Source organism: Mesoplodon bidens, assembly GCF_964165515.1.
Source record: "Mesoplodon bidens genome assembly, contig: HAP1_SCAFFOLD_768, whole genome shotgun sequence".
In the NCBI taxonomy this organism is placed as follows: Eukaryota; Metazoa; Chordata; class Mammalia; order Artiodactyla; family Ziphiidae; genus Mesoplodon; species Mesoplodon bidens.
The window spans coordinates 85,201-110,835 of record NW_027671822.1 but is presented as its reverse complement, the minus strand read 5'-3'; the positions used below and the strand labels follow the sequence as shown (position 1 = coordinate 110,835).

At 41.2% G+C, this 25,635-nt stretch overlaps 1 protein-coding gene across 1 annotated transcript in view; it reads right to left on the bottom strand.

The window, feature by feature from the left end:
- LOC308610978 (putative helicase senataxin) overlaps positions 1–18,895 on the bottom strand; it is a 69,035-nt gene extending 50,140 nt beyond the window's left edge. The window contains exons 1-6 of the mRNA XM_081259933.1: positions 18,854–18,895; positions 10,164–10,347; positions 8,711–8,921; positions 6,633–6,742; positions 2,898–3,117; positions 2,005–2,124 (exon numbers count right to left, since the gene is read on the bottom strand). Coding sequence (XP_081116059.1) covers positions 2,005–2,124; positions 2,898–3,117; positions 6,633–6,742; positions 8,711–8,921; positions 10,164–10,340 — 838 coding nt within the window. The 5' untranslated portion in view covers positions 10,341–10,347; positions 18,854–18,895. The remainder of the gene's footprint in view (positions 1–2,004; positions 2,125–2,897; positions 3,118–6,632; positions 6,743–8,710; positions 8,922–10,163; positions 10,348–18,853) is intronic.
- Positions 18,896–25,635: the final 6,740 nt, after the last annotated feature.

Below are 25,635 nucleotides of genomic sequence, written 5' to 3'. Positions count from 1 at the left end.
GCTCCTTAATGTCTTCTAAGGAAATTAGAAGCCCTCAGTCAAGCATCTGTAAGATCTTACTCTACTCTTTCTTTCCAGATTTATTTTTGACACTCACATAAAGATACACCACCTACAGAAAAAAACAGATAGCTGGCTTTTTCCAAGTGAGAACCAGAATGGCTTCACTGTTAGCACCACCTGTCATCTTCCGCAGTATTCTTAGGAGGCAAGTGCTCTAACTCACCCAATTACTGTCAACCTTAGAACTTTCTGCTTTATTTCCCTCAGGGCTCTTAGAGTCTACTTTTTTTTTTTATCATAGTCGTTCGTGTAGAACTGCTCATATACTTTTTTATCCTCTACTGAAGCTGTCTTATGTCTAGGAAGCTCTCAAATATGGAAGAAAGTCATTAGTTAGGTGAAGACAATTATGGAATGTTTCTTAAAGAGGGGACTTCCCTGGTGGTGAAGTGGTAAAGAATCCGCCTGCCACAACATAGGCAGAACACTCTATGACATAAAAGACCCTTTTTGACCCACCGCCTAGAGACATGGAAATAAAAACAAACAAATGGGACCTAATGAAACTTCAAAGCTTTTGCACAGCAATGGAAAATATAAACAAGATGAAAAGACAACCCTCAGAATGGGAGAAAATATTTGCAAATGAAGCAACAGACAAATGATTAATCTCCAAAATTTACAAGCAGCTCATGCAGCTCAATATCAAAAAAATAAACAACCCCATCCAAAAATGGGCAGAAGCCCTAAACAGACATTTCTCCAAAGAAGATATACAGTTTGCCAACAAACACATGAAAGGATGCTCAACACCACTAATCATTAGAGCAGTGCAAATCAAAACTACAATGAGGTGTCACCTCACACCAGTCAGAATGGCCATCATCAAAAAATCTACAAACAACAAATGCTGGCGACGGTGTGGAGAAAAGGGAGCCCTCTTGCACTATTGGTAGGAATGTAAATTGATACAGCCACTATGGAGAGCAGTATGGACGTTCCTTAAGAAACTAAAAATAGAACTACCATACGACCCAGAAATTCCACTCCTGGGCATATACCCTGAGAAAACCATAATCCAAAAACAGTCATGTACCACAATGTTCACTGCAGCTTTATTTACAAGAGCCAGGACATGGAAGCAACCCAAGTGTCCATCGACAGATGAATAGATAAAGATGTGGCTATACATACAATGGAATATTACTCAGCCATAAAAAAGAAACGAAATCGAGTTATTTGTAGTGAGGCAGATGGACCTAGAGTCTGTGGTACAGAGTGAAGTAAGTCAGAAAGAGAAAAACAAATACTGTACGCTAACACTTACATATGGAATCTAAAAAAACAGGTTCTGAAGAACCTAGGGGCAGGACAGGAATAAAGATGCAGACATAGAGAATGGACGTGAGGACACGGGGAGAGGGAAGGGTAAGCTGGGATGAAGTGAGAGAGTGGCATGGACTACCACATGTAAAATAGCTAGTGGGAAGAAGCCACAGAGCACAGGGAGATCCGCTTGGTGCTCTGTGACCACCTAGATGGGTGGGATGGGGGTGTGGAAGGGAGACGCAAGAGGGAGGGGACATGGGGATATATGTATATGTGTAGCTGATTCACTTTGTTATACAGCAGAAACTAGCACACCATTGTAAAGAAATTATACTCCAATAAAGATGTTAAAGAAGGAATCTGTAGACCCCACTCGCTGCAACTAGAGAAAGCCCATGCACAGCAACAAAGACACAACACAGCCAAAAATTAATTAATTATTTTTTTCAAAAGTAAGTTAACTTCCTTGGGCTTCAGTTTCTTCTTTTATGAAAGTAACGTGCTGAGTTAAACTCTAAAGGTCCTTTCCAATTAAAAATTCTGACTCTGTGACCAAAACCATAAAACGGTCATTCTTTCTTTCCTCCACATCATACACCCACGTTCTTACAGTGACACTAGTATTTTCAAAGTGCACCATCATCACAATAGTCAGCAAATAAAGTTTATTACCATCTGATTGCCTCTCCATGGCGTGAAGTATTGATTGCATAAAATCATTCTGTTTGTTTGAGCCCAACAACAGTGAATCCATGGTTTGCTCCTCAAGAATGGTCAGCAACATGCAGATACCTGTAAGATCACGTATAGTTTTCTTGAATTGATTAAATAAAACTGTTCTAATGTCTTCTCCAGTTTAGTTGGCAAAAGGAATAACAAGGCAGTAAGATGAAACCAAACAGTATCCAGTGCCTCAGACATTGAAGTCTGAGATATTCATATACAACTCCTCCTCCTAAGAACAGAAGTTTAGACTGAATAAAAAGGGAAAATGGCACGAACCTGGTTAGAAAACCATTTCCAAAATGACTACCACACAATTTGCATCTCATAATATCAAAGACCCCTTAAATTTTAAGATCACTATATTTCAAGTACCAGTCACTGCCAAATATACACATGACTGTAAGACTCTGAATCAATGAAGTAGGACAGAACTACTTTAAGTCAATATACAACTTGATGAAAACCAAAGTTAGTATCGCTTTCTCCCAGGAAATATTTTACAGATGGGAAAAGAGGTATTAAACCTCTGTTTCAAGAGATCAAAACCCTATTAAGTTCAGCTGCTGTGCTAATACGGTAACATCTAATACTGCCTTAAATAAAAGATCTATTTGCCATACTTGAAAATGTACCTCTTACACAGATGATTTCTAGGATAAGAAATGTTTAAAGACAAGATGTTGTAATAGTCAATTTAATGACAGAACAAGAATTGTGAACTATGAAATCCTTTATTTAGCACTTTTGATCAGATTACCAGAAGAGATCCCTTCCCTTGCAGGATAATCATAAGAAATATTGGAAAATACTAATTATATGTGTGTAGGAACAATACTCACCTAACCAATAGTTTTTGTAGTTGGCAGTATCATACATGTGTGAAGGCAGAAGAATCAGTTTACCCTTCTCAAGGACAGAAGAAGTATCAATGTCTGGACTTTCGAAAAGCCCCAACTCAATAACTTTAAAAAGGCAAGTCAAAACCTCCTGTAAGTCATAATAATCATCTCTGTTCACTTTCCCCAAGTTTCTTGCTGTCAGGATAGCCCAACGTGAAACCTAAAAGTGTAACACATTCATTACTTCATTTAACACACAATTGTCTACAGAAAGAATACAGTTAAAATAAGATTCTCTACAGATTACAGAGGACACAAGATACATCAAATACTTTAAAAAAATCATTGCACCGTATATCTTAAACTTATACAGTGCTGTATGTCAATTATACCTCAATAAAACTGGAAGAAAAAAACTATCATATAGAATAAAGTACTTTAGGAAAAATACATGATTTTCAGACATTTAAAGGAAATAAACCAAAAGGTCCATGATGACAGAAAAAAAAAAAAGACGGAAGATACTAATTACAATTGAACTTTGAACAACACACAAGGGTTAGGGGCACCTACCCTCTGCGTAGTTGAATACACTAATATAATTCGAATATAACATAGTTGGCAGCCCTCCATATCCTGGTTCTGCATCATGGATTCAACTAACCTCGAACTGTGTAGTACTATACTACATGCTATTAAAAAGAATCTGTGTATAAGAGGACCCATGCAGTTCAAACCCCTGTTGCTCAAGGGTCAACTGGAATGCGACATGTGAACCTTACTTGATCCTGATTTGATCTAACCCTGATAAAGCATTTTTGAGAGAGTAACTTCCACTCAAATACTGACTAGAAATATATTATTATTATTATTATAAGTGTGTCGATGTAATTGTTCTTTTAAAAGAGCACTTACCTTTTTGATACACGAACTAAAGTATTTTATGGATGAAATGCTCTGATGTCTAAGATTTGCGGTAACTAAACAGGAGTAGAATACTGACCACATATTGATAACAGATGAAGCACAGTGATGGATATATGGGGGTTCACTACACCAATCTATTTTTGTATGTTTGTAATGTTCCATAATAGAAAGTTAAAAAAGGAAAAATGAAAAGAGAAACCTCAGAAGAAATCAAAGGTCACCTCTACATGGCGATATAGCATAGGGAAGTGATTTTAAATTTATTCTGCACTACAAACTGAATTTAGTGATCACAACCAACCTTAAAAACTAAATAAAATTTTAAAAAAAAATCAGTGGGCGTCCTTCATAGTAACAGTAAGTACTGTTTTGTGAAATGTTTAGGTCACGTATGTCTATATGTGTGTGAACTCGATGAAGAATATTTTTACTTAGGTTATGGGCAGAAAAGTTTGCAAAACATAGAACTAGTGGACAAAAGAATGGGCTCTATGCCAACATAATTAAGTAATGGATTTTAAGCTATCGAAAAAAAATACAAAGGAATCAATGAGTCTATAACTTATGATAAACAGATGAATAAATGAAGAGCAGGGAAAATGGCTCTTGATTATAGTATAATCAATGTCAAGTGCTGACTGGTAAACGTGTAAAGTGCTGGGGTTGAAACTATTTTGCAATCTTAGAAAAACTGGCTCAGGGAAGAACCATCAGGTAATGCTAAATTTAGGAGAACATTTTGGTGAGGAGTAAGGTATTTATGTGATCTTAGAGTACTTAAGAAATAGACATTGTACAGTGAAGAAACTGGACAACACCTCAACTAGATGATCAAAATTAACATCACCATGAGAGGCCGGATGATATGGCATGCCGTATATCTGACAGCCTGAGAAGGACATAGCATCCTTCACTTATGTAGTATTCCAGTTGGAACGTATAACCGAAGCCTAACCATGCGCAAGCATCAGACAAACCCAAAATGAAAAGCATTCTATTTTTTGTAAATGGGAGGGAGGCAGAAATGACTATTCTTCAGAAATGTAATTGTCATAAAAGACAAAGATAGGCTGCGGAAATGTTACAGATTAAGGGAGACTAATGTAACACAACTACATGTAAATCCTGATCCTGGTCTGGATACTGGAGTACAGGGGGAAAATGCTACAAAGTACACTGGATCACACGACACAACTGGAAAACAGACCTTACTGTGTCAATGTTAAAGTCACTGAAGTTTATAATATTGTGAGAATATACTTATTCTTAGGAAATATACACTGAAGTATTTAGGGGCAAAAGGCTATGATACATGCAACCTACTCTCAAATGGTCAGAAAACAAACAGCTTTGTAGTTAACTGAAAGCAAATGATAGAACAAATGGAGTGAAACATTAGTAATTGGTGAATACAGCTAAAGAATATACAGGTGTTTTCTACTTTTATTTATTTTTGAGAATTTTCTGAAAATTTTAAAGTATTTTCAAATAAAAACTTTAAAAAAAGCATTAGGGCTCTGGATCAGGCTGCCTATATACAAATCCCAGTCACCATACTAGCCTGTGTAACTGTGGTTAAGTCTCCTGACTCAGTTTCCTCACCTACAAAAACACATATATAATGAAGAATACAGTCATTCCTGGCCCTGCAGACCCAGTCACCCAGTCTGCAAGTGCTTGGCCCAGGTCCTGGTTGCTCAGCTGGACCTGCTTCCTCTACTGCTTTGCAGCTTTAAGAAAGCCAGTCCCGGAGAGCAGCTGGCTGTACTTTCTGTCAGTCTTCTTTCACAGGCAGGAAAGCCCCACCTTTATTTTAAGCACAGGCCTCGACTCTGGTTCTACCCTTGCCTGGAGTAGACTTGTAATTCTTATTATCATGCACAAACTCAGTCCCCTGCTACCTACAGCCACCCAGGCCGACATACAGGTTTCCACCATGTATCACTTTGTATTTCTGTTCCATTACTGGTCCAAAGAAACATTTACCCTTTAAAAAGTGGGACTATACCTTTTAGAATTCCACTTTTTGAATTCTTTTCTATCATTGTTTGGGTTTGGCACAAAGGAGACAGAAATTCACCACCATTCTGACTGGAAACCCCATTACCGTGTTCTTTCTTAGCCACTTAAAAAAAAAGCCTCTTTACTACCCTTCTATTGGCAGAGCAACCCTTCGTGGCTATTGTCTTAACGTTGTAACTCAGTTCTAGAGGCCAATGTGCACAGGTCCTACTGCACACGCTGCCTCGCCACATGATGTTAAGTCCTCAAACTCGAGCAATCAGCTCAAAGTCAGGTTCCAAGCCTCTGGTGTTGCTCTCTGCTTCTGTCTACCTACTGTTCTGATTCTCATGTTCCTCTTCCTGTTTGGCACCTAAGAACTGAATCTCCTTGTTCTCCCCTCTACCCCATCACCTGTTAAAAATCTCATCTATTAGCAAAATAATTATTTCAAGTGTTTTAACTGGTATTTCCATGTGCTTGGAGCGGGGCAGGCAAGCAAGAAAAGCAAGAGAGAACTCTCCTTCTTCGTTAGTTCAGGTCAACACACTGAAAGTTCAGGTTATTCCCTCATTTGTCTTTTAAACTGAAGCATCACCTGTCAGAACTGTTTCCCTACTCTTTTAACCCTCTTCTTTGAGCCCCCCAGCACCCCCTCCTGAACTACAGTAATGCTACAACAACAAGAGAATAACTTTGGCAAATATTTTAAACAAAGTACACATCAAAAACCTCTATTATAGTTATCTGTAATATAGGTGCAAAAATAAAATATCCCCTCTTCCACTGCCTAACACTCACACTCACCATTTCATTGGGATGGACCAAAAACAAATAGATCCCTGGATGTTTGTCAAAAACCTGAAAGGAGCAGTTAGCTTGTTCCATCCGGCAAAGTGCTTCAACGCATAATTCATCTAAATAGAAAAAATAAGGCAGTAAACATAAGACATAAATCTTATCAACGTATCAAGATTCCCTAAATTTGGCTCCTTCAGTTGCTCTGTAAGTAAATGAAAAGTTGCTCCTTTTTTTTTTAAACTGAGGCATAAAAATGCTGTAAATGTAGGAATGATATTTAGCTGCTGAAAGACCGGTAGGTTGATCATAGTGTGTGCCTATGAATTGCTCTGACTTTCCTAGTACAAACATCTTTTTTCACACTGGGCATAATTATCTCCAGAGAGCACCTTCTTAGAAGTATGGCTATAGGTCCAATTCCATTAGCATTTTACATTTTGATCCATGAGGACTTTATCTTGTACCACAGGGATAAAATCAGCTTTGCCCCACAAATGGCTATTTTGTCCTACTCTCAGTTACTGAGTAATCCATTTTCTCCACTGGTTTGAAATGCTATCATCAGCAAAGAGTAAATTCCCCAAATATATTCGGTTTACTTCTGGAGTCTCTACACTGCTCCATGAGTCTATCTGTACCAGCACTATCTTAATCCCTGTTGCTTCATGGAAATTTCTTCATCACTCTTTCAAAAGTATACTGAATAGACTCATACGTTTACCATATCAGATGAATCAACTTTATTTTGTCAAGCTTCAAAGAATATTGTAGTGACAGTGGTTAGCTTTGGGAAGGAGGGACAATGACTGGAAAAGTAAGAGGAGAGCTTCTGGTGTGTTGATGATGATTTGTTTCTGACCTGGGTGCCAGCTACACAAGTATGCTTAGTTTATGAAAAATCAAGCTTATATAGTTTTCTGGATATGGTACTCTTTAATAAATGTTTGAAAAATGACTTGTTCGAATTTAAAAATCTAGTTATTTTGAATTTATTTAGAAAGAACTGATTTATCTAATAAATCTTTAGATATACTTTTCAATTTACTGAAAATACAGAGGATAGAGAAACAAGTCAAATAACATGACAAGGAAGAAATCAGAAAAGTCCAGGAAGCACATTATTCTTTAGGGCAACCATCTGGTCTCAGCAAGTCAAAGTTATGACAAAAAAATCTATCTATCTATCTATCCATCTATCTATTTATCTAACGATATCTATACCTGTGCACACATACGTAAAAGTAAACTATTCTGGATTAAAAGAGATGTAAGAAATATGGAACCAAATGGAACCAAATGCACAGTCCCTGATTGGACTCTAATTTAAATAAATCATCCAAAAAACACATTTTGCAACTACTGGGAAAATCTGAATGTGGACTAGATACAGTAGTGGGTGCCTTAAAGGTACTGTTATTTCGTTAGATTTGACAGATCAGGAAAATGTCTTCAAGAGATTCATATTAAGAAATGCAAATATAAATGGCCAAAATCTAGGCAGACATAATATGCTATGCCATTGTGATTACTGAAAACTACTACAGACCAGTGGTTCTCAACCTGGCGATTTTGTCCCCCACTGGCCCTGACCCCCAACTCCCAAGGGACGTTTGGCAATATCTGGAGACAATTTTGCTTGTCACAACTAGGGTAATGGGGAGAGCAAGTCACTACCAGCATCTAGTGGAGAGAGGCCAGGGATGCTGCTAAACATCCTACAATAAACAGCATGTCCCTCAGGAACCAAGATTTATCCAGTCCAAAATGTCAACAGTGCCAAGTATGAAAAACTCTGCTACAGACAAATTCCAAGAATGAAAATTAATTGAATGGATAGAAGAATAAATATGTGATAAAGCAAATACAGCAAGATATCAGCAGCTGTACAATCTATGTGGTGTGTATATGGTATTCACTGTGTAATTCACTTTTCTAGGTTTGGAAATGCTCAAAATAAAACGTTTGGAAAAAAAAGTATCCTAAGTATATGTTTAAGAAACAGATTTTCAATATAGATAAACCCAAATTCTTACAATTCTTAAAATATAAAAATGATACAACTGTGAAACACCCAAGATACTCACTAACATGCTCATGTAAAAGCAAATAAGGATATTTCAGTATTTCAAGAAGAGCAACTCGAAGCTTATTTTTAAAGTCTTCGCCAGTAAGGTCAAACAGCTGTGCCTCTCCATTGTTGTCTACTATATATAACTCGTCACCGTCTCCAATTTCTCCCTTCATGGCCTTTTCAAAGTGATTTATGAGACGTGAGGTTTCTAATTCCCATAAAACCTACAGGAAAAGAAAAACGGGCAGTGTGCTTTATATCTTATTAGCAACAAAATATACTGGATGTGACGATCCTTCTAGAAAGCCTTTTCCTAAGCATAAAAATTCAGAAGTTTAAAGAAGTACCAGGGCTTCCCTGGTGGCACAGCGGTTGAGAGTCCGCTTGCCGATGCAGGGGACACGGGTTCGTGCCCCGGTCCGGGAAGATGCCACATGCCGCAAAGCTGCTGGGCCCGTGAGCCGTGTCTGCTGAGCCTGCGCGTCCGGAGCCTGTGCTCAGCAACGGGAGAGGCCACAACAGTGAGAGGCCTGCGTACCAAAAAAAAAAAAAAAAAAAAAAAAAATTATATTAGATTTAAAGAAAACAGTCACTGAACATAAAAGTGGCTTTTATGATACATGAACATGAGTACATAGAGCATGAGATGTTTACAACATTGCTCTTGCAGAGTTTTGTTATCAACAGCACTGTCAACTATACTCTATTGAAAAGGAAATGAGAAGTTGGAGCTTCTTTACACAAGCTGGGCCTTCTCTGACTTCCCTCCTATGTTCCAGCCATAGGTAATTACCTTGAAACATCAGCTTTAGCATAAAGGCATTGGTTAGCTTCATCGCTAGGCAACTTTGTAAACATAAAGTTTTCCTCAAAATGTTCATAACTTATCATCCCCTCCTCTCTTCTATATTATTATACGTAACTCTATGGTCTGTATTCCATTTCTCACCAGATAAATATAATAAACCAATATTCAAAGCCACATATTTAAAATTATATGTTTCACTTTGGTTCCTGTGAATGAAAAAAAATGTTTGTCTTTATTGATTTATAGCACGTAACATTAAAAAATGAAGAGAGGGGAAAAAAAGAACTATTAGCCAATAAAAGAATAACCCAAGCCATTCAGATACCTGGCTGTTAAGAAAGTCAAACACAACGACATTAAAACATGAACCCAAAAAAACCCCATACGTCACTTCATTTCATGAAACTGTTTCACATCAAAATGTCTAAAAGTGGAGGATTATAAAATTCTGCTTTAGATTTCAATTCAATTCCATCAATCAATAAGCATTTATTCAGCACCTACTATCTACCAGGCTATGAGTTACATACTACACGTATATTAGCATTCACAGTTTAAATCACGTTTTCAGTTCCCTGAATGCTTCCAACAGAGTTTAAATTTATTCTCTTCCTAGTTATCAAGCTCTGAAAAATACTGCCCAATTAATGTAAAGTACCTTATGTAAGAATGGCAATTCATCCCTTGCTTTGTGGTATTCCGCCACACATTCTAAGCAGTAGCAGAGGTCTTCATCAGCTGTTTGAAATTCACTGGAGTGGGTCTTGGATGCATAGCGTTGCAGGAAGTCAATGGTGGAAATACCACCTGGTGTACACCAACAACATGTGCTCATTCTGTACCTGTATCCAGAAAAGAAGACATGGAAAGACTAAAGAAAAAAAAAAAAAAACACACAACACTTCAGGCCTATTCTGGTGGAGAATGGGTACATTTCCTACAAATGATCATGTCTTCAACTTACAATGTGCCTCGACCACATCCAGAACATTCTGCTGGCCAGCTTATCAATCACTGGCTAAACTCAATCTGAGCTTACTCGTAAAAACTTTACCTGTGACACATGAAAAATAATGAAATGAAAGCAGTTAGTAATAAACATCATAAGGCAACATACAGCTGTGTTATAAAGCCAGCTCAAAACTATACAGTACTGATGGGAAATTATATACAGAGACATAGAATTATCAATGTTTTCAAAGTACAGATTTTGGAGTGTTCTAATCATGTACTGGAGTCAAGTGAGAAGCTCAGGAAACCTTTCACATTCCCTGAGGCCCTGCTCCCGAAATCCCTGGAAACCTTAGAAATCCCCAAATATTAGTCCATACCAATAACAAAAACTCATATAGAGAAGAATTTTCTCTTGGTTTGGAAGTATATATACACATGACTTTGCACATGTGTGTATGAACTGCTGCCCATAACTCACTGCACGTCAAGGCAGTATAAACTGTAATGGCTGCAAATATAATAGCTACAAAACTATTCCTACTAAGTTTGAAACGTACAGTTTTCAACTGTCTCCAATTTGGGGTTTTATACTACCATCAGAGCCTCCACCATCCAAACTCAAGTAAAAAGGGTTAAATGAAATTAATTTCAGAGATTGGTTCAAGATGGCGGAGTACAGGATGTGCACTCACTCCCTCTTGCGAGAGCACCGGAACCACAACTAACTGCTGAACAATCATCAACCGGAAGACACTAGAACTCACCAAAAAAGATACCCCACATCCAAAGACAAAGGAGAAGCTGCAATGACGAGGGGCACAATCACAATAAAATCAAATACCATAATTGCTGGGCTGGTGACTCACAAACTGGAGAACACTTATACCACAAAGTCCACCCACTAGAGTGAAGGTTCTGAGCCCAATGTCAGGCTTCCCAACCTGGGGGTCCGGCAACGGGAGGAAGAATTCCTGAAGAATCAGACTTTGAAGGCTAGCAGGATTTGATTGCAGGAATTTGACAGGACTAGGGGAAACAGAGACTCCACTCTTGCAGGGCACACACAAAGTAGTGTGAGCACTGGGACCCAGGGGAAGGAGCAGTGACCCCATAGGAGACTGAACCAGACCTGCCTGCTAGTGTTGGAGCGTCTCCTGCAGAGGCAGGAGGGGAGGTGGCTGTGCCTCACCGTGGGGACAAGGACGCTGGTGGCAGAAGTTCTGGGAAGTACTCCTCGGTGGGAGCCCTTCCAGAGTCCGCCATTAGCCCCACCAAAGAGCCAGGTAGGCTCCAGTGCTAGGTCGCCTAAGGCCAAACAACCAGCAGGGAGGGAGCGCAACCCCACCCATCAGCAGATAAGCAGATTAAAGTTTGACTGAGCTCTGCCCACCAGAGCAACACCCAGCTCTACCCACCACCTGTCCCTCCCATGAGGAAGCCTGCACAAGCCTCTTAGGTAGCCTCAGCCACCAGAGGGCAGACAGCAGAAGCAAGGAGAACTACAATTCTGCAGCCTGGGGAAGGAAAACCCTATTCACAGAAAGACAGACAAAATGAAAAGGCAGAGAGTGCTTTGTACCAGATGAAGGAACAAAATAAAACCCCAGAAAAACAACTAAATGAAGTGCAGATAGGCAACCTTCCAGAAAAAGAATTCAGGAAAATGACAGTGAAGATGACCCAGGACCTTGGAAAAAGAATGGAGGCAAAGATCGAGAAGATGCAAGGAAGGTTTAACAAAGCCCTACAAGAATTAAAAGAAAAAACACCTAGAAGAATTAAAGAACAAACAGAGATGAACAATACAATAACTGAAATGAAAAATACACTAGAAGGAATCAACAGCAGAGTAACTGAGTCAGAAGAACGGATAGGTGATCTGGAAGACAGAACGGTAGAATTCACCTGCTGTGGAACAGAATAAAGAAAAAAAGAATGAAAAGAAATGATGACAGCCTAAGAGACCTCTGGGACAACATTAAACGCAACACCATTCACATTATAGGGGTCCCAGAAGGAGAAGAGAGAGAGAAAGGACCCAAGGAAATATTTGAAGAGATGATGGACGAAAACTTCCCTAACATGGGAAAGGAAATAGCCACCCAAGTCCAGGAAGCGCAGAGAATCCCAGGCAGGATAAACCCAAGGACAAACACGCCAAGACACACAGTACTCAAATTGACAAAAAATTAAAGACAAAGAAACATTACTGAAAACAACAAGGGAAAAACGACACGTAACATACAAGGGAAGTCCCATAAGGTTAACAGCTGATTTCTCAGCAGAAACTCTACAAGCCAGAAGGGAGTGGCACGATATATTTAAAGTGATGAAAGGGAAGAACCTACAACCAAGATTACTCTACCTGGCAAGGAGCTCATTCACATTCAACGGAGAAATCAAAAGCTTTACATACAAGCAAAAGCAAAGAGAATTCAGCACCACCAAACCAGCTCTACAACAAATGCTAAAGAAACTTCTCTAAGTGGGAAACACAAAGGAAAACGACCTACAAAAACAAACCCATACCCATTAAGAAAATGGTAATAGGAACATACATATCAATAATTACCTTGAACATGAATGGATTAAATGCTCCAACCAAAAGACACAGGCTCGCTGAATGCATACAAAAACAAGACCCATATATATGCTGCCTACAAGAGACCCACTTCAGACCTAGGAACAGTTACAGACTGAAAGTGAGGGGATGGAAAAAGAGATTCCAGACAAATGGAAATCAAAAGAAAGCTGGAGTACCAATACTCATATCAGATAAAATAGACTTTAAAATAAAGAATGTTACAAGAGACAAGGAAGGATGCTACACAATGATCAAGGGATCAACCCAAGAAGAAGATATAACAATTATAAATATATATGCACCCAAAATAGGAGCACCTCAATATGTAAGGCAACTGCTAACAGCTATAAAAGCGGAAATCAACAGTAACACAATAATAGTGGGGGACTTTTTTTAATGTTAATTTATTTATTTTTGGCTGTGTTGGGTCTTCGTTGTTGCGTGCTGGCTTTCTCCAGCTGCAGCAAGCAGAGGCCACTCTTTGTTGTGGCGTGTGGGCTTCTCATTGCGGTGGCCTCTCTCGTGGAGTACGGGCTCTAGGTGCGTGGGCCTCAGTAGTTGTGGCATGCGGTCTCAGTAGTTGTGGCTCTCAGGCTCTAGAGCACAGGCTCAGTAGTTGTGGCCTGCAGGCTCTGTAGCGCAGGCTCAGTAGTTGTGGCGCACAGGCCCAGTTGCTCCACAGCATGTGGGATCTTCCAGGACCAGGGCTCGAACCCGTGTCCCCTGCACTGGCAGGCAGACTCTCAACCACTGAGCCACCAGGGAAGCCCGGAACAGAAACAACGTGCACAAAACACAAAAGGAAGGGGGCATGTCAAAGGGACATAATAGACACCAACCTGAAGAGCTCCCAGCGGCCAAAGCTGAAACAATCTGAGTAACAAAATAATGTAATATTGGATTATAACCCACAGTATAAATATACATGAATCCATACTGATACAAATGAATGAATAAACAAATGTGGGGGAAGGAACAAACTTTCCTTATGGAAGAATTGCAAATAATATATACAGATACTCCCCATTCCAGGAAGTGGAGCTTAATCCCACCCTATCTTGAGCGAGGGCTGGACTTGGTGAAACACTTCCAAATAAGAAAGGATGCAAAGTGAAAATCACACTTATGGTGGAGACACCTGGCAAACACAACCTCAAACCAAGTGATCAAGGTTAACATCACCAGTGGTTAAGTCGTGTTGGTAACCCCTGACACAATGTGATGAGGCAGGAACTTCAACTCTGCAGTATGCTTCCCCAAACCCACAACCCCAGTCTATTCATGCGAGAAACATCAGACAAACTCAATGTATTAGCCAAACAGCTATTAGCCAGTCTTTGACAAAAATGGAGAAAACCACACCCAAGGGAAATCAAACCAAGTGTTCTATCGTATGGAAACATTTTATTGGGAATTGGGCCAGGAAATTACCCAACAAAACCGGTCTTGAAAACTTGACCTTCATTATCTAATGAATGTATATCAGCCTGATGGGAAAAAAGTTACAAACCCAACTGTAAACCCAATGAAGTTCATTGCCTAACTGGATGATCCTAATCCATGCATTCTCATCAGGAGTGACATCATCCTCAAGGAGATGAAAACTGGTTAGTGGAACACATCCTACTCTTTATACATATAAAGCACAGGTATATGGACATTACGTAAAGAAGTATATAATATATATTGGTGGGATTAAAATTCACGGGAAATTCATAGGAAAGAAATGTCTTAAACGTTTCCTTTCAGAGAGGGAGAAGGGACAATAAAAGGTTAAGAAACATGACCCAAGTCATTGAATACTTGGGTACAGAAACTTGACAATGTTACATTTTTGAATGCATTACCACCCAAAAATTCAGAGTGCATAATAAGCTCTGCTAATGGGAAACTGATCACATCTTGACAGTATTTATAGTTTCTGTACAATCAAAAACATGGATTTGTCTTGTGAACTGATTTTTAAAATTTATTAAATATTAACTGTATACTTTCTTCAGGCTTCTGAAAAGAATGCAGGGCAGCTTTCAACATTAAAGTATAAAGAAAAAGACATTTTAGAAGGCAATTTAGAAAGGGAGAGAAATCAAAACTTATGTACAAGAAACTTAATTTCAATAAGGCCTAATTTAGGAGCTTCTTGTAAAGTAGAGCAGAAAAATAGCATGAGTTACACAGTCCTTGTGTGAAAAATTAAAAAAGTAATATGCTAGTTCAGCTGGAGAGTCCTGCCCTTTCCTAACACTAATTCTAATTCAATTACATTTTTTAAGGGTGCTGCAAACTAGGGAATATGAAGTAACAGAATAGACACTATGTTTCTGCAGAATATAAATTTCACTCAAAGAACTTCTCATACTTGAAAAACCAGTAATATAATACCAGGAAGTTAAAAGTCTGCAGAAGCTGTGTTTTTCCAGTGATGTAATCTAATTCAACAAGTTTCACCCTTCTAGACAATGCAAGGACAGAAAATGAAACTCAGGGAAGATTTCTCAAACATCAGTTGTTTCAAGCTTGACTTGAGCAGGAAACAAGACTGCAGTCAACTGCAACTTTGAAAAAATCAAGGTACTGAAGTACAAATAAAATGTTGTATACATTTTTTTTTTTTTTTTTTTTTTTGCGGTACACGGGCCTCTCACTGCTGTGGCCTCTCTCGTCGCAGAGCACAGGCTCCGGACGCGCAGGCTCAGCGGCCATGGCTCACGGGCCTAGCCGCTCCGTGCAGCATGTGGGATCTTCCAGGACTGGGGCACGAACCAGTGTCCCCTGCGTCGGCAGGTGGACTCTCAACCACTGCGCCTCCGGGGAAGCCCAAAATGTTGTATACTTTAAAATAATTATTAACAGAGAAGTTAGTTAGCAAAATAAACTTTCTAGTAAAAAAAAAAAATTATGGAGGCTGCTTTTTATTTCACTCACTCAGAGAGCTGGCTTACTTCCACATTCCAGAAAGCAAACTAAATGTTCTCAAAGTAGATAGGAGGTACTGCCATATAACAGATAAGTGCCATGGAATTTAGAAAACAGAGAGAACAGTGCTACAGCAAATCAACAATAGAAACATGTTTCCATAGTTCCTCTCAAAGGCCATAAGTGGGTGTGGTTATGTTCCTAAAACTAAAATCATCATTGGCCTGATAGCTAAGCCCAAAAAAATCTGAACAGGGTATACTGAAATTTTTCTTTTAAGGGAAAACTGCTGGTAGATGACTATGAATCTTGCAAATTTTTGTACAATTCAGTTCTTCTGGAGGACAGTTTTGTTAAGTTCATCAGTGTTTTTACTGCTTGGAATCATTACTGAACTACAAATGGGGGAGTCCAGGGAATCCTCAAGCTGCATGACAGAAGTAAGAGCGGCTCCTGTGCATCAGAGAGACAGTATTTTTGCCAATAACATAGGATGCTTCACCAGAGGTATAACTGTAATTTTCTATTGACTTATCCAGGGGATATCATTTATCAATAATAGCTGGCCAGAAACTTCAAATAACAATCACTTTCTTCTATCCTTCCTAGCTAAACTTTTTGAAAATTTATTTATTTTAAACTTCTTCACAATTGCTTTTATTTATTTTTTTCCTCGGCCACGCTGAGCGGCTCGAGGGATCTTAGTTTAGATCCCTGACAAGGGATTGAACCCGGGCCACGGCTGTGAAAGCGCCGAGTCCTAACCACTGGACCACCAGGGAACTCCCCTTGAAAAAATAATTTAGATTCACTTCTTTAGCTCCTTTGCACTCTGGCTTCTACCTTATGTTTCACTGAATGTTTTCACAAAAGTCCCTAATAATCTCTTTAATACCAAATCCAGTAGGTTCTTTAATGGACTCCTCTAAAGCATATGAAACTGCTAAGCATGTATTCCTTAGCTACGACAACACACCATTCTTCTCTCACTTCCTCTACCCAGCCCCCATAATCATCTGTTCCTTTTCCCCCTGCTTCATATCAACATTTCCAAAGGTTTGTCCTCAGGACTCGAACCCTTCATTCAATATCCTCTTTGTGGGTGACAATTCAACCTATTTCTTCAACTACTATTTATAATGAAGCTTCCCCAAAGACTGAGAACGTAGGTAAAACTCAATGCCATGTTTGTGTTTCAGCTACTCAATAAATGATAGCCTAGCCTAGAATTCCACAAAGATATACAGCTGCCCTTCAGTTTCTGCAGGGGATTGGTTCCAGGAGTACCCCCCATGCACACCAAAATCTGCAGATGCTCAAGTCCCTTCCATAAAATAGTGGAGTACAGGGAACACAGTTGGCCCTCTATATCCACACATGGGAAACCCAAAGATATGGAAGGCTGACCGTACTCAATATCCAACTGTACAGTGAATCTATACTCACTTGACAGTTGCCTCAAAGTAAACAGGACCAGAACAGAACAAAGTCCTTCCCGTCAATGTGTTATCTGTCCTGTATTCTCTGTATCCACGGTATTACCATGACTTCACTTTTCAAACCAGTAACCTGTGAATTCTCCTATGCTATCCTCCCTTAGCCCCCATCTCTACAAGTTCTATAGAGTCTACCACCTTGATTACCTCTGTACTTTACTCTCAGTGAGACTGCCATTTCCTTAGTTCAATACATTTTCATTATTTGTCTGGATTACAGAAGAAACCTAAATGATCTGCCTCTTGTTTGATCCACCATCAATTCTTCCTCCAAAGTGCTGCCAAAGGCCAAAGCCAAAACCAGACTCTAAAAGCACAAATGACTCCTCTACCTTTGGCCGATAAAATTAAAATTTCTGACCTCACCACACAAGGCTCTCCATGACCTGGCTTCAGCATCATCTCTTGACATTCCCCCTCACTTGCACTTCCTAAAATGCTTCCTGGTGTTTGGCATTACCTGCCTTTATGGAAGCTCTTCCATCTGCCTTGGACACCTACTCTTCATACCTTTGCCTGCTTCTTAACCCTGGATGTGCCTCAGACTCACCAAAGGAACTTGGCAAAAAAAATTAGCAAAGGCACATGGTGAGATACCACTGAGAAAATTCAGATGCGTTCTAAAAAAGACTCCACCAGTACGTCTGATAAAAAGCCAGATTTGGGGGACATCCCTGGTGGTCCAGGGGGTAAGACTCTGCACTCCCAATGCAGTGGGCCGGGGTTCGAGCCCTGGACTGGGAACTAGATCCCACATGCATGCCGCCACTGAGAGTTCGCAAGCCACAACTAAGACCCAGCACAGCCAAAATAAATAAATAAGTAAATATTTCGGGGGCGGGGGTGGGAGGAGCCAGATTTGAGAACTACCTCTGAGCATCATCATGCCTGGAGGCTTGTCTGACTCATTCCCTCCCTTCCAATCTGTCTTTGATGACTTTTTTCTCTATCCCCTCAGGACTTTGTACATGGTCTCTATCACTGCATTTACCATGTTAGGCTGAGCTGTTTACTTATCTGTCTCCCACCTACAAGCTCCATCCTCAGCAATTCTGCGTGTGTTAGGGGGCAAGGATCCGTTCTGTATTTTTTTTTTCTTTTGTCTTACTCCTCAGTGCTTGGCACATAATAAGTGCCTGAAAAAAAAAGTCTTAAGTGTCTATTTAACAAATAACTGCCGACACTTCCCTGGTGGCACACTGGTTAAGACTCCGCGCTGCCAATGCAGGGGGCCCAGGTTCGATCCCTGGGTCTGGGAACTAGATCCAACATGCATGCCACAACTAAGAGTTCGCATGCCACAACTAAGGAGCCCGCCTGCTGCAACTAAGACCCAATGCAACCAAATAAATAATAAAACATGTAAACATTTAAAATTAAAAAAAACCAAATAATTACCTGGGGTAATGGCCTACAGCGAAGCCATCCTTTCAGTCGAGATTCTTGGGTTTATTTGAGAATGGGTGAGGATCTGCATTCATATATAACCAGACTCTGGGCCCCAACATTTCTGAAAAAGCAAAACAAAACAAAACTGAGGAAGTGGTTTTTAGACTCGCTCTCTCACCTGGGCTTCACATCAATCCTTATAAAGAACCACCAAATATTACCATTTGATGACAGGGCTCAAGCTCCCAGAGGTTAGACAACATGCCTGTGGATCTAACAAGGAATGAAGAAACAGTGCAACTGCCATTCTGACTCCACAGGGGGAGTGGCTCCACGGGGGACCTCGTCCCCACGCTGGGGACAGCGAGGCACTTTGTCATTAAGTCCCGCAATTAGCAGGTGAGTTCAGCCCTACGATCGTCAGTAGCTAACACCTCTGCCGCTTTGACTGACCAGCCAAGGGTTCTTCTTCCTTCGAGCCTCGGGCCCGATTCCTTCTGGGCCACACAGGTCTTGGCACATCGTCGCTCCTGGAAGGTGGGGAGGACGGCAAAGGGCCCTCTGGCTGGCTGTCAGCGCTCCATCGCCTTCAGGTGGGGCAGGGAGGGCTCAGGTGGCCACTCGGGAGGGGCACACTCTCCAAAGGCACGAACCCCAGCAGGAGAAAGCAGGGGGCGCCGAGCGGACAGAGACTTTCTGTAGTGAGACACCCCACTCACTCCCACAGAAACTACGCAGCTCCCAGACTCAGAAGAGCTCACACGGGACGGCACTGCAGACGACGCGAAGGGAGAGGACCGGAGGGCGCCCCAATGGGCGCCGCAACTGTCCTGAGGGACGCGGCCGAGCTCACGCCGCCCCTACCCCACCCGCCCGGGCCTCACACGCTGCGACGGTTACACCGTGCGCACTCCCACGCTCACCGGGCCAGCAGCCGTGAGTTCAACGCTCTCCTCACCCGTCTCGGCCTCCCCCCGGCCGCTAACCAGCCTCCACCTCCGTGCCTAAACTCAACAGTCGGCCGAGAACGGAAGTGCGGGCCTGCGATCAGTCGCCAACATCCGTAACCGACCACCCAACCGAAGAAGCCCCGAGCGCAGGACCCGCCCTCTGCGTGGCGTCGGCCGTCCGAAGGCCCCGCCCCGGCCGCCGCTTTCTTGTTTTGGTGCCCCGAGGGGCGGGGCGTGGGAAGAGACACGCCCGGGCTCCGCCTGGAGGCCGGGAAGCCCGGCGTGGCGTCACTTCCGGGCTCCCAGGGCCGCCCAATCAGGAGCGTCCGTGAGGGGCGGGGTCTGGGGGAAAGCTTGAGGCCGAGGTTCCACCGCGGCCTTGACCCGGATTTCTCCGGGTAGCGGCCGCCCACCGATGCGCCCACCCCGGGCGACCTGGACGCTTACCCTGCTGTCTTTTCCGCCCAGTCCTTTTTCTTCCCTTTTAGACGCCTCAGGAGTTTCAGCAGGGGTGTTACGGGTTGCGAAGGAATTGTTTTTCTCTTTCGATTTCCTTTAGAGACCTAAAATATAATATGTAATCAACACGTACTTTGGGGGAAGTATATACTTTGTATCATAGAAAAGGGATACATTAAGTATTGGAAAGAGGAAAAACAGTACAGAATATAACAGTAAAACCCCCTGGGAAGCCTACCCATTTTTTTTTTTCTTTTAACGCTTACTGCTGACTTCGACGATGAGGCGTCACCACTAGCTTATACTCTAATAGAGGAGACAGAAAAACAAATAATTACTAGTTCTGATCAAGGCTCTAAAGGAAAGCAGAGGCTGAGTTAGGCCCGATCCAGACCGGTCAGCCAGCGACGATCTTACTGAGCAGAAAACCCTAACCAAAGAATGAGAAGGGGTGAGCCAGGGAAGAAGTGGGCAGGGTCCTGCTGAAGAACATTCCAGAAAGAGGGCGTGGCTTATCGGAAAGCCCCGATGCCTATTATGGAAATTTAACAATCCCAGCGGGAGGCAAAGACTGTTATTCTCGTTTCTAGATTTTTCTCTGTCAGGCGGACTGTGTTGGCCAAATTCAAATCCAGTGTTTAAATACGAAAGTTACAAAACTGTGCGGAACTATATTGCACTATAACTTGCGTAGGTATCCTTTTTAAAATAATATTAATACTTTTGTAAAATAGGGATCTGGCTGGCTATTAAAAAAAAAAAAAAACTTTTTCTGAAAGAGAAGATGGAAAAAAAATCACCGGAATCTCTATTTCCCTGAGATAACCATTTTAATGTGTATCCTTGAAGAATGTATTACATACGTTTTTATTAAAGTAGCCATGAAAGGATATTTATAAAATGCTAAGCTACTCACCACAGTGTAAGAAACGGAATATTACCGTGAATCCTGAACAGAGGGGCTCCTCCATTTTACAGGGTAGCTTGGGCTAGGGACACACAGAAATGTTTTAACTTCTTATAAAATCAGAAAAACAAGTGGAATATTACGTTGAAGAAAATCTTTTAATATTTACCATTTATTTGTCTTTACACCAATACAGTCATAAAATATAAATTTTGGTATTTTTAAGGAGGAGAGTGCCCCTGAAGGCAAAAAGTGCCTAGGGCCACTGAAGCCATAATTTCATCCTGCTTTGGAGCCCGCTGTGGGTCTTTCCTTATAATATTACCACGTTTGTCTTTAATCTGTAAATATTTGAAGCTTAGCGTGTTTTTGAGCTTTATCAAATTAGACTGAATGCATTTTTCCGTGAATTGCTTTTTATACTCAGAGATTCATTGACCCAAGGTATGCTCAGGAGTTGTAGAGCCCAAAGTTTACACAACTTGAGGGGTGTCTTTAATATTTATTTGAAATGAATAGCAAAAATCACAACTTTTTTAAATGGACAAACCCCACAAATACTAAAAATTCAGAAAAAAAATATTTAAGCTGCAAACACAACTCTATAAAAGTTATATATTTGGGCTTCATACACTTTTATCTCAGCAATGAGGTTGAAGATCATTTTCTATACAAGGAACACAAATGTAATTCAGTCTCTTTTCTAGTAAGATTGATGAAATTTTATTGTGTTTATGAACATTTCAAATTAATACTTCGTTTGATAATATGCACATTTTAGGATTGTCAAGTTTAAAAAATTTGGATCAAGCCTTTTTTCACAGATAAGCTGTAAGAATTCAGAACACATAAAGTTTCTGGTGTAATGATTGAACCTAAGTACTTGGAATTGATAACACATTACTACTAGGTTGTCATAGATTTTCTCATTTTTAGATACAGATTGTGAGTTTTGTTTTTGTTTTTTTTTTTGCGGTACACGGGCCTCTCACTGTTGTGGCCTCTCCCGTTGCGGAGCCTGTGCTCTGGATGCGCAGGCTCAGCGGCCATGGCTCACAGGCCCAGCCGCTCCACGGCATGTGGGATCTTCCTGGACTGGGGCACGAACCCGTGTCCCCTGCATCGGCAGGCGGACTCTCAACCACTGCACCACCAGGGAAGCCCAGATTGTGAGTTTTATATGTCAGTATTTTATGTCAAAATTTCAGTACTTTTTCCAGTTTGATCATTTGACTCATTACTCATCATTATTTGGATCATCAACAATCCAAGAACATGTTACACATTATTTCTATTTGAAATGGATCTGTTCTTAATGAATTACTAAATTATTTGTTATATTATAATTTCTATTGACTTCATCATCATTAACCTTCATTGTAGCCTCTTAGTCCATTATTCTGTCAACTTTATATAATTTATAGACAATTATACACAATAAGTACACATTTTAGGTGTATGGTTGAGAGATTTTAACAACTCCATAATTTCATGTAACCATCTCTAATCATGATATAAAACATTTTCTTCCTGCCAGAAAAGTGCCCTTGGGACACTTGGCAGAAAATCTTCTCCCCATTCACCCAATGGAAACATTGATTTGACTTCTATCAACATATCTATCATCATAGATTAATTTAGACTATTCTAGAACTCTATCAATGGAATTATACACTATGTATTCTTTTGACCATCTGCTTTTGTTCAACAGGAAGTGTATGAAGTCCACAGATGTTACTGTATGTATCAGCAATTCATTTTTATTGCAGAGAAGGGTATCATTCAATGAATACACCACAATTGGGTTTTTTTCTTTTAGTCATCTACTGATGAATATTGGGTGGTTTCAAGTTTTCCACTGTTAATAGATAAAGCTGTTGTGAACACTACTGTACAAGTCTTTTTATGCTCATATGTTTTCATTTAACATGGATAAATATGCAGGAGTGGAATTGCTGGGTTACAGGGTAGGTGTGCCTTTAACATTACAAGAATTTACAAGCCATTTCCAAAGTGATTTTACCATCTTCAATTACCATAAACAAAGTATAAGACTGCCATTTGCTCCACATCCTTGTCAATACTACCCCTATTGTAAGTATTTTAAATTTCAGTCATCCCAATGGGTTAAAATGGTGCCTCATTTGTATTTCCCTAATGAATAATGATGTAGAACATCTTTTCTTTTCTTTTCTTTTGTGGAATGCGGGCCTCTCACTGTTGCGGCCTCTCCTGTTGCGGAGCACAGGCTCAGCGGCCATGGCTCACGGGCCCAGCTGGTCCGCAGCATGTGGGATCTTCCAGGACTGGGGCACGAACCCGTGTCCCCTGAATCGGCAGAAGGACTCTCAACCACTGCGCCACCGGGGAAGCCCTAGAACATCTATTCATGTGCAGATTGAGAATTAGTGTATCTTCTTTGTGAACTGACTGAGCTTTCAGGCAGAGCACAGAGGATTTTTAGGGCAGTGAAAGTACTCTGATATTAAAGGACTGATACAGGTCAGTATACATTTGTCCAAATCCATAGAATGTACATATCAAGAGTGAACCCTAATGAAAACTATGGACTCTGGGTGATAATGACGTGTCACCGCAGGTTCCTCAGTCGTAACAAATGTACTACACTGGTAGGGAATGTTGGTAATGGGGGATACTATGCATATGGCGGGGGGCAGCAGCGGGTATATCAGAAATCTCTGTAGCTTCCTCTGAATTTTGCTGTGAACCTAAAACTGCTCTGAGAAACTAAAGTCCTTTTTAACCTTATGGTCAAACAGCTCAGACGTTTGAATGGAAATGGCAGGTAGGTAGATTAATATTTTAGCCTGGAGTTTGGGGGAGAATCTGACCTATAACTACACATTTGGGAGCCATCAGCACATAGATGTTATTTCGAGGCACCGGGAGAATGTGAAGAGTCCAAAAAGTCTCGAGGAACATGAGCATTTAGAAGTTGGGGGCAGTTGGGGGAGTGTAGCAGAAAGTGGTAATTGATTCTACCTGTATAGAATCAAAGATAGCTAATACTGGGCTTCCCTGGTGGCACAGTGGTTGGGGGTCCGCTTGCCAGTGCAGGGGGTGTGGGTCTGTGCCCCCGTCCGGGAGGATCCCGCATGCCGCGGAGCACCTGGGCCCGTGGGCCATGGCCGCTGGGCCTGCGCGTCCGCAGCCTGTGCTCTGCGGTGGGAGGGTCCGCAGCGTTGAGGGGCCCACGTACCGCAAAAAAAATAAAATAAAAATAAAAAAGATAGCTAACACCATGGCTTGTTTGTATGGTGATAACAATGCAGAATAGAGATGACAATTGGGAACAATTGTCCACAGGGGTATTTACCCTTTCAGCCATTTAAGGCAGGTTGAGCTAAATCCGAGCTCCAGACATGAGCCCAGATGGGTTGAAGACCATCCTATTTTTTGTGGCTACAGTGATGGCTCAGAGTTGGGCACAAGCTCTAATTTGGGCACTGGGAACGAAACCCAGGATTTAAGCAAGAGCTATTGTTCTCTTCTCTGAATGGCATCCTCTATTTAAGTAATAATAAGGATGCGATAACATGGGGCTCTATGAAGGCACCCCTCAGGACCAAGGGGCCCCTTGTGTGGATTGAAGATGAAGTGGACTCTGGAGAAGGGAGAGCTGAGAATCAGCAAGAAAACACATTTTGGGGACTCCGAGTAGCTGGATCCATCCTCTCCCTCTGGATTTTCAGTCTGAGAGTCCCCGGATTCCTTTGAGCTATCTGAGTCTCATTTTCTGGCACTTGCAAGTCAAGACTTCTAACCTATAAACTCACAATCCCACTCCCCGGAGAGAACCACTGTCAACACTTTGGGTTTAATTCCTCCGTTACTCTGTAATGCAACTCTATTTACACATTTTTTTTTTCTTTTTTGGCTGCACCACGCGGCATGTGGGATATTAGTTCCCCCAACAGGGATCGAACCTGTGCCCCCTGAATTGGAAGCAAGGTGTCTTAACCACTGGACCACCAGGAAGTCCCTATTTTTTTTTACTGTTACAAAATTAAGAAGATAATATGTACACTTCTGAATGAAAAACAGTATATATTTTAGTTGATGATACTGTTTACCTTGTATGTTAAACAAATCTATCACTATCATTATTTTTTTTAATTTATCTATTTATTCATGTCTGTGTTGGGTCTTTGTTGTCATGCGTGGGCTTTCTCTAGCTGCTGCGAGCAGAGGCTGCTCTTTGTTGTGGTGCGTGGGCTTCTCATTGCAGTGGCTTCTCTTGTTGTGGAGCACGGGCTCTAGGAGCGTGGGCTTCGGTAGTTGTGACACACAGGCTCAGTAGTTGTGGCCTGCGGGCTCTAGAGCGCAGGCTCAGTAGTTGTGGTGCATGGGCTTAGTTGCTCTGTGGCATGTGGGATCTTCCCAGACCGGGGATTGAACCCATGTCCCCTGCATTGGCAGGCAGATTCTTAACCACTGCATCACCCGGGAAGTCC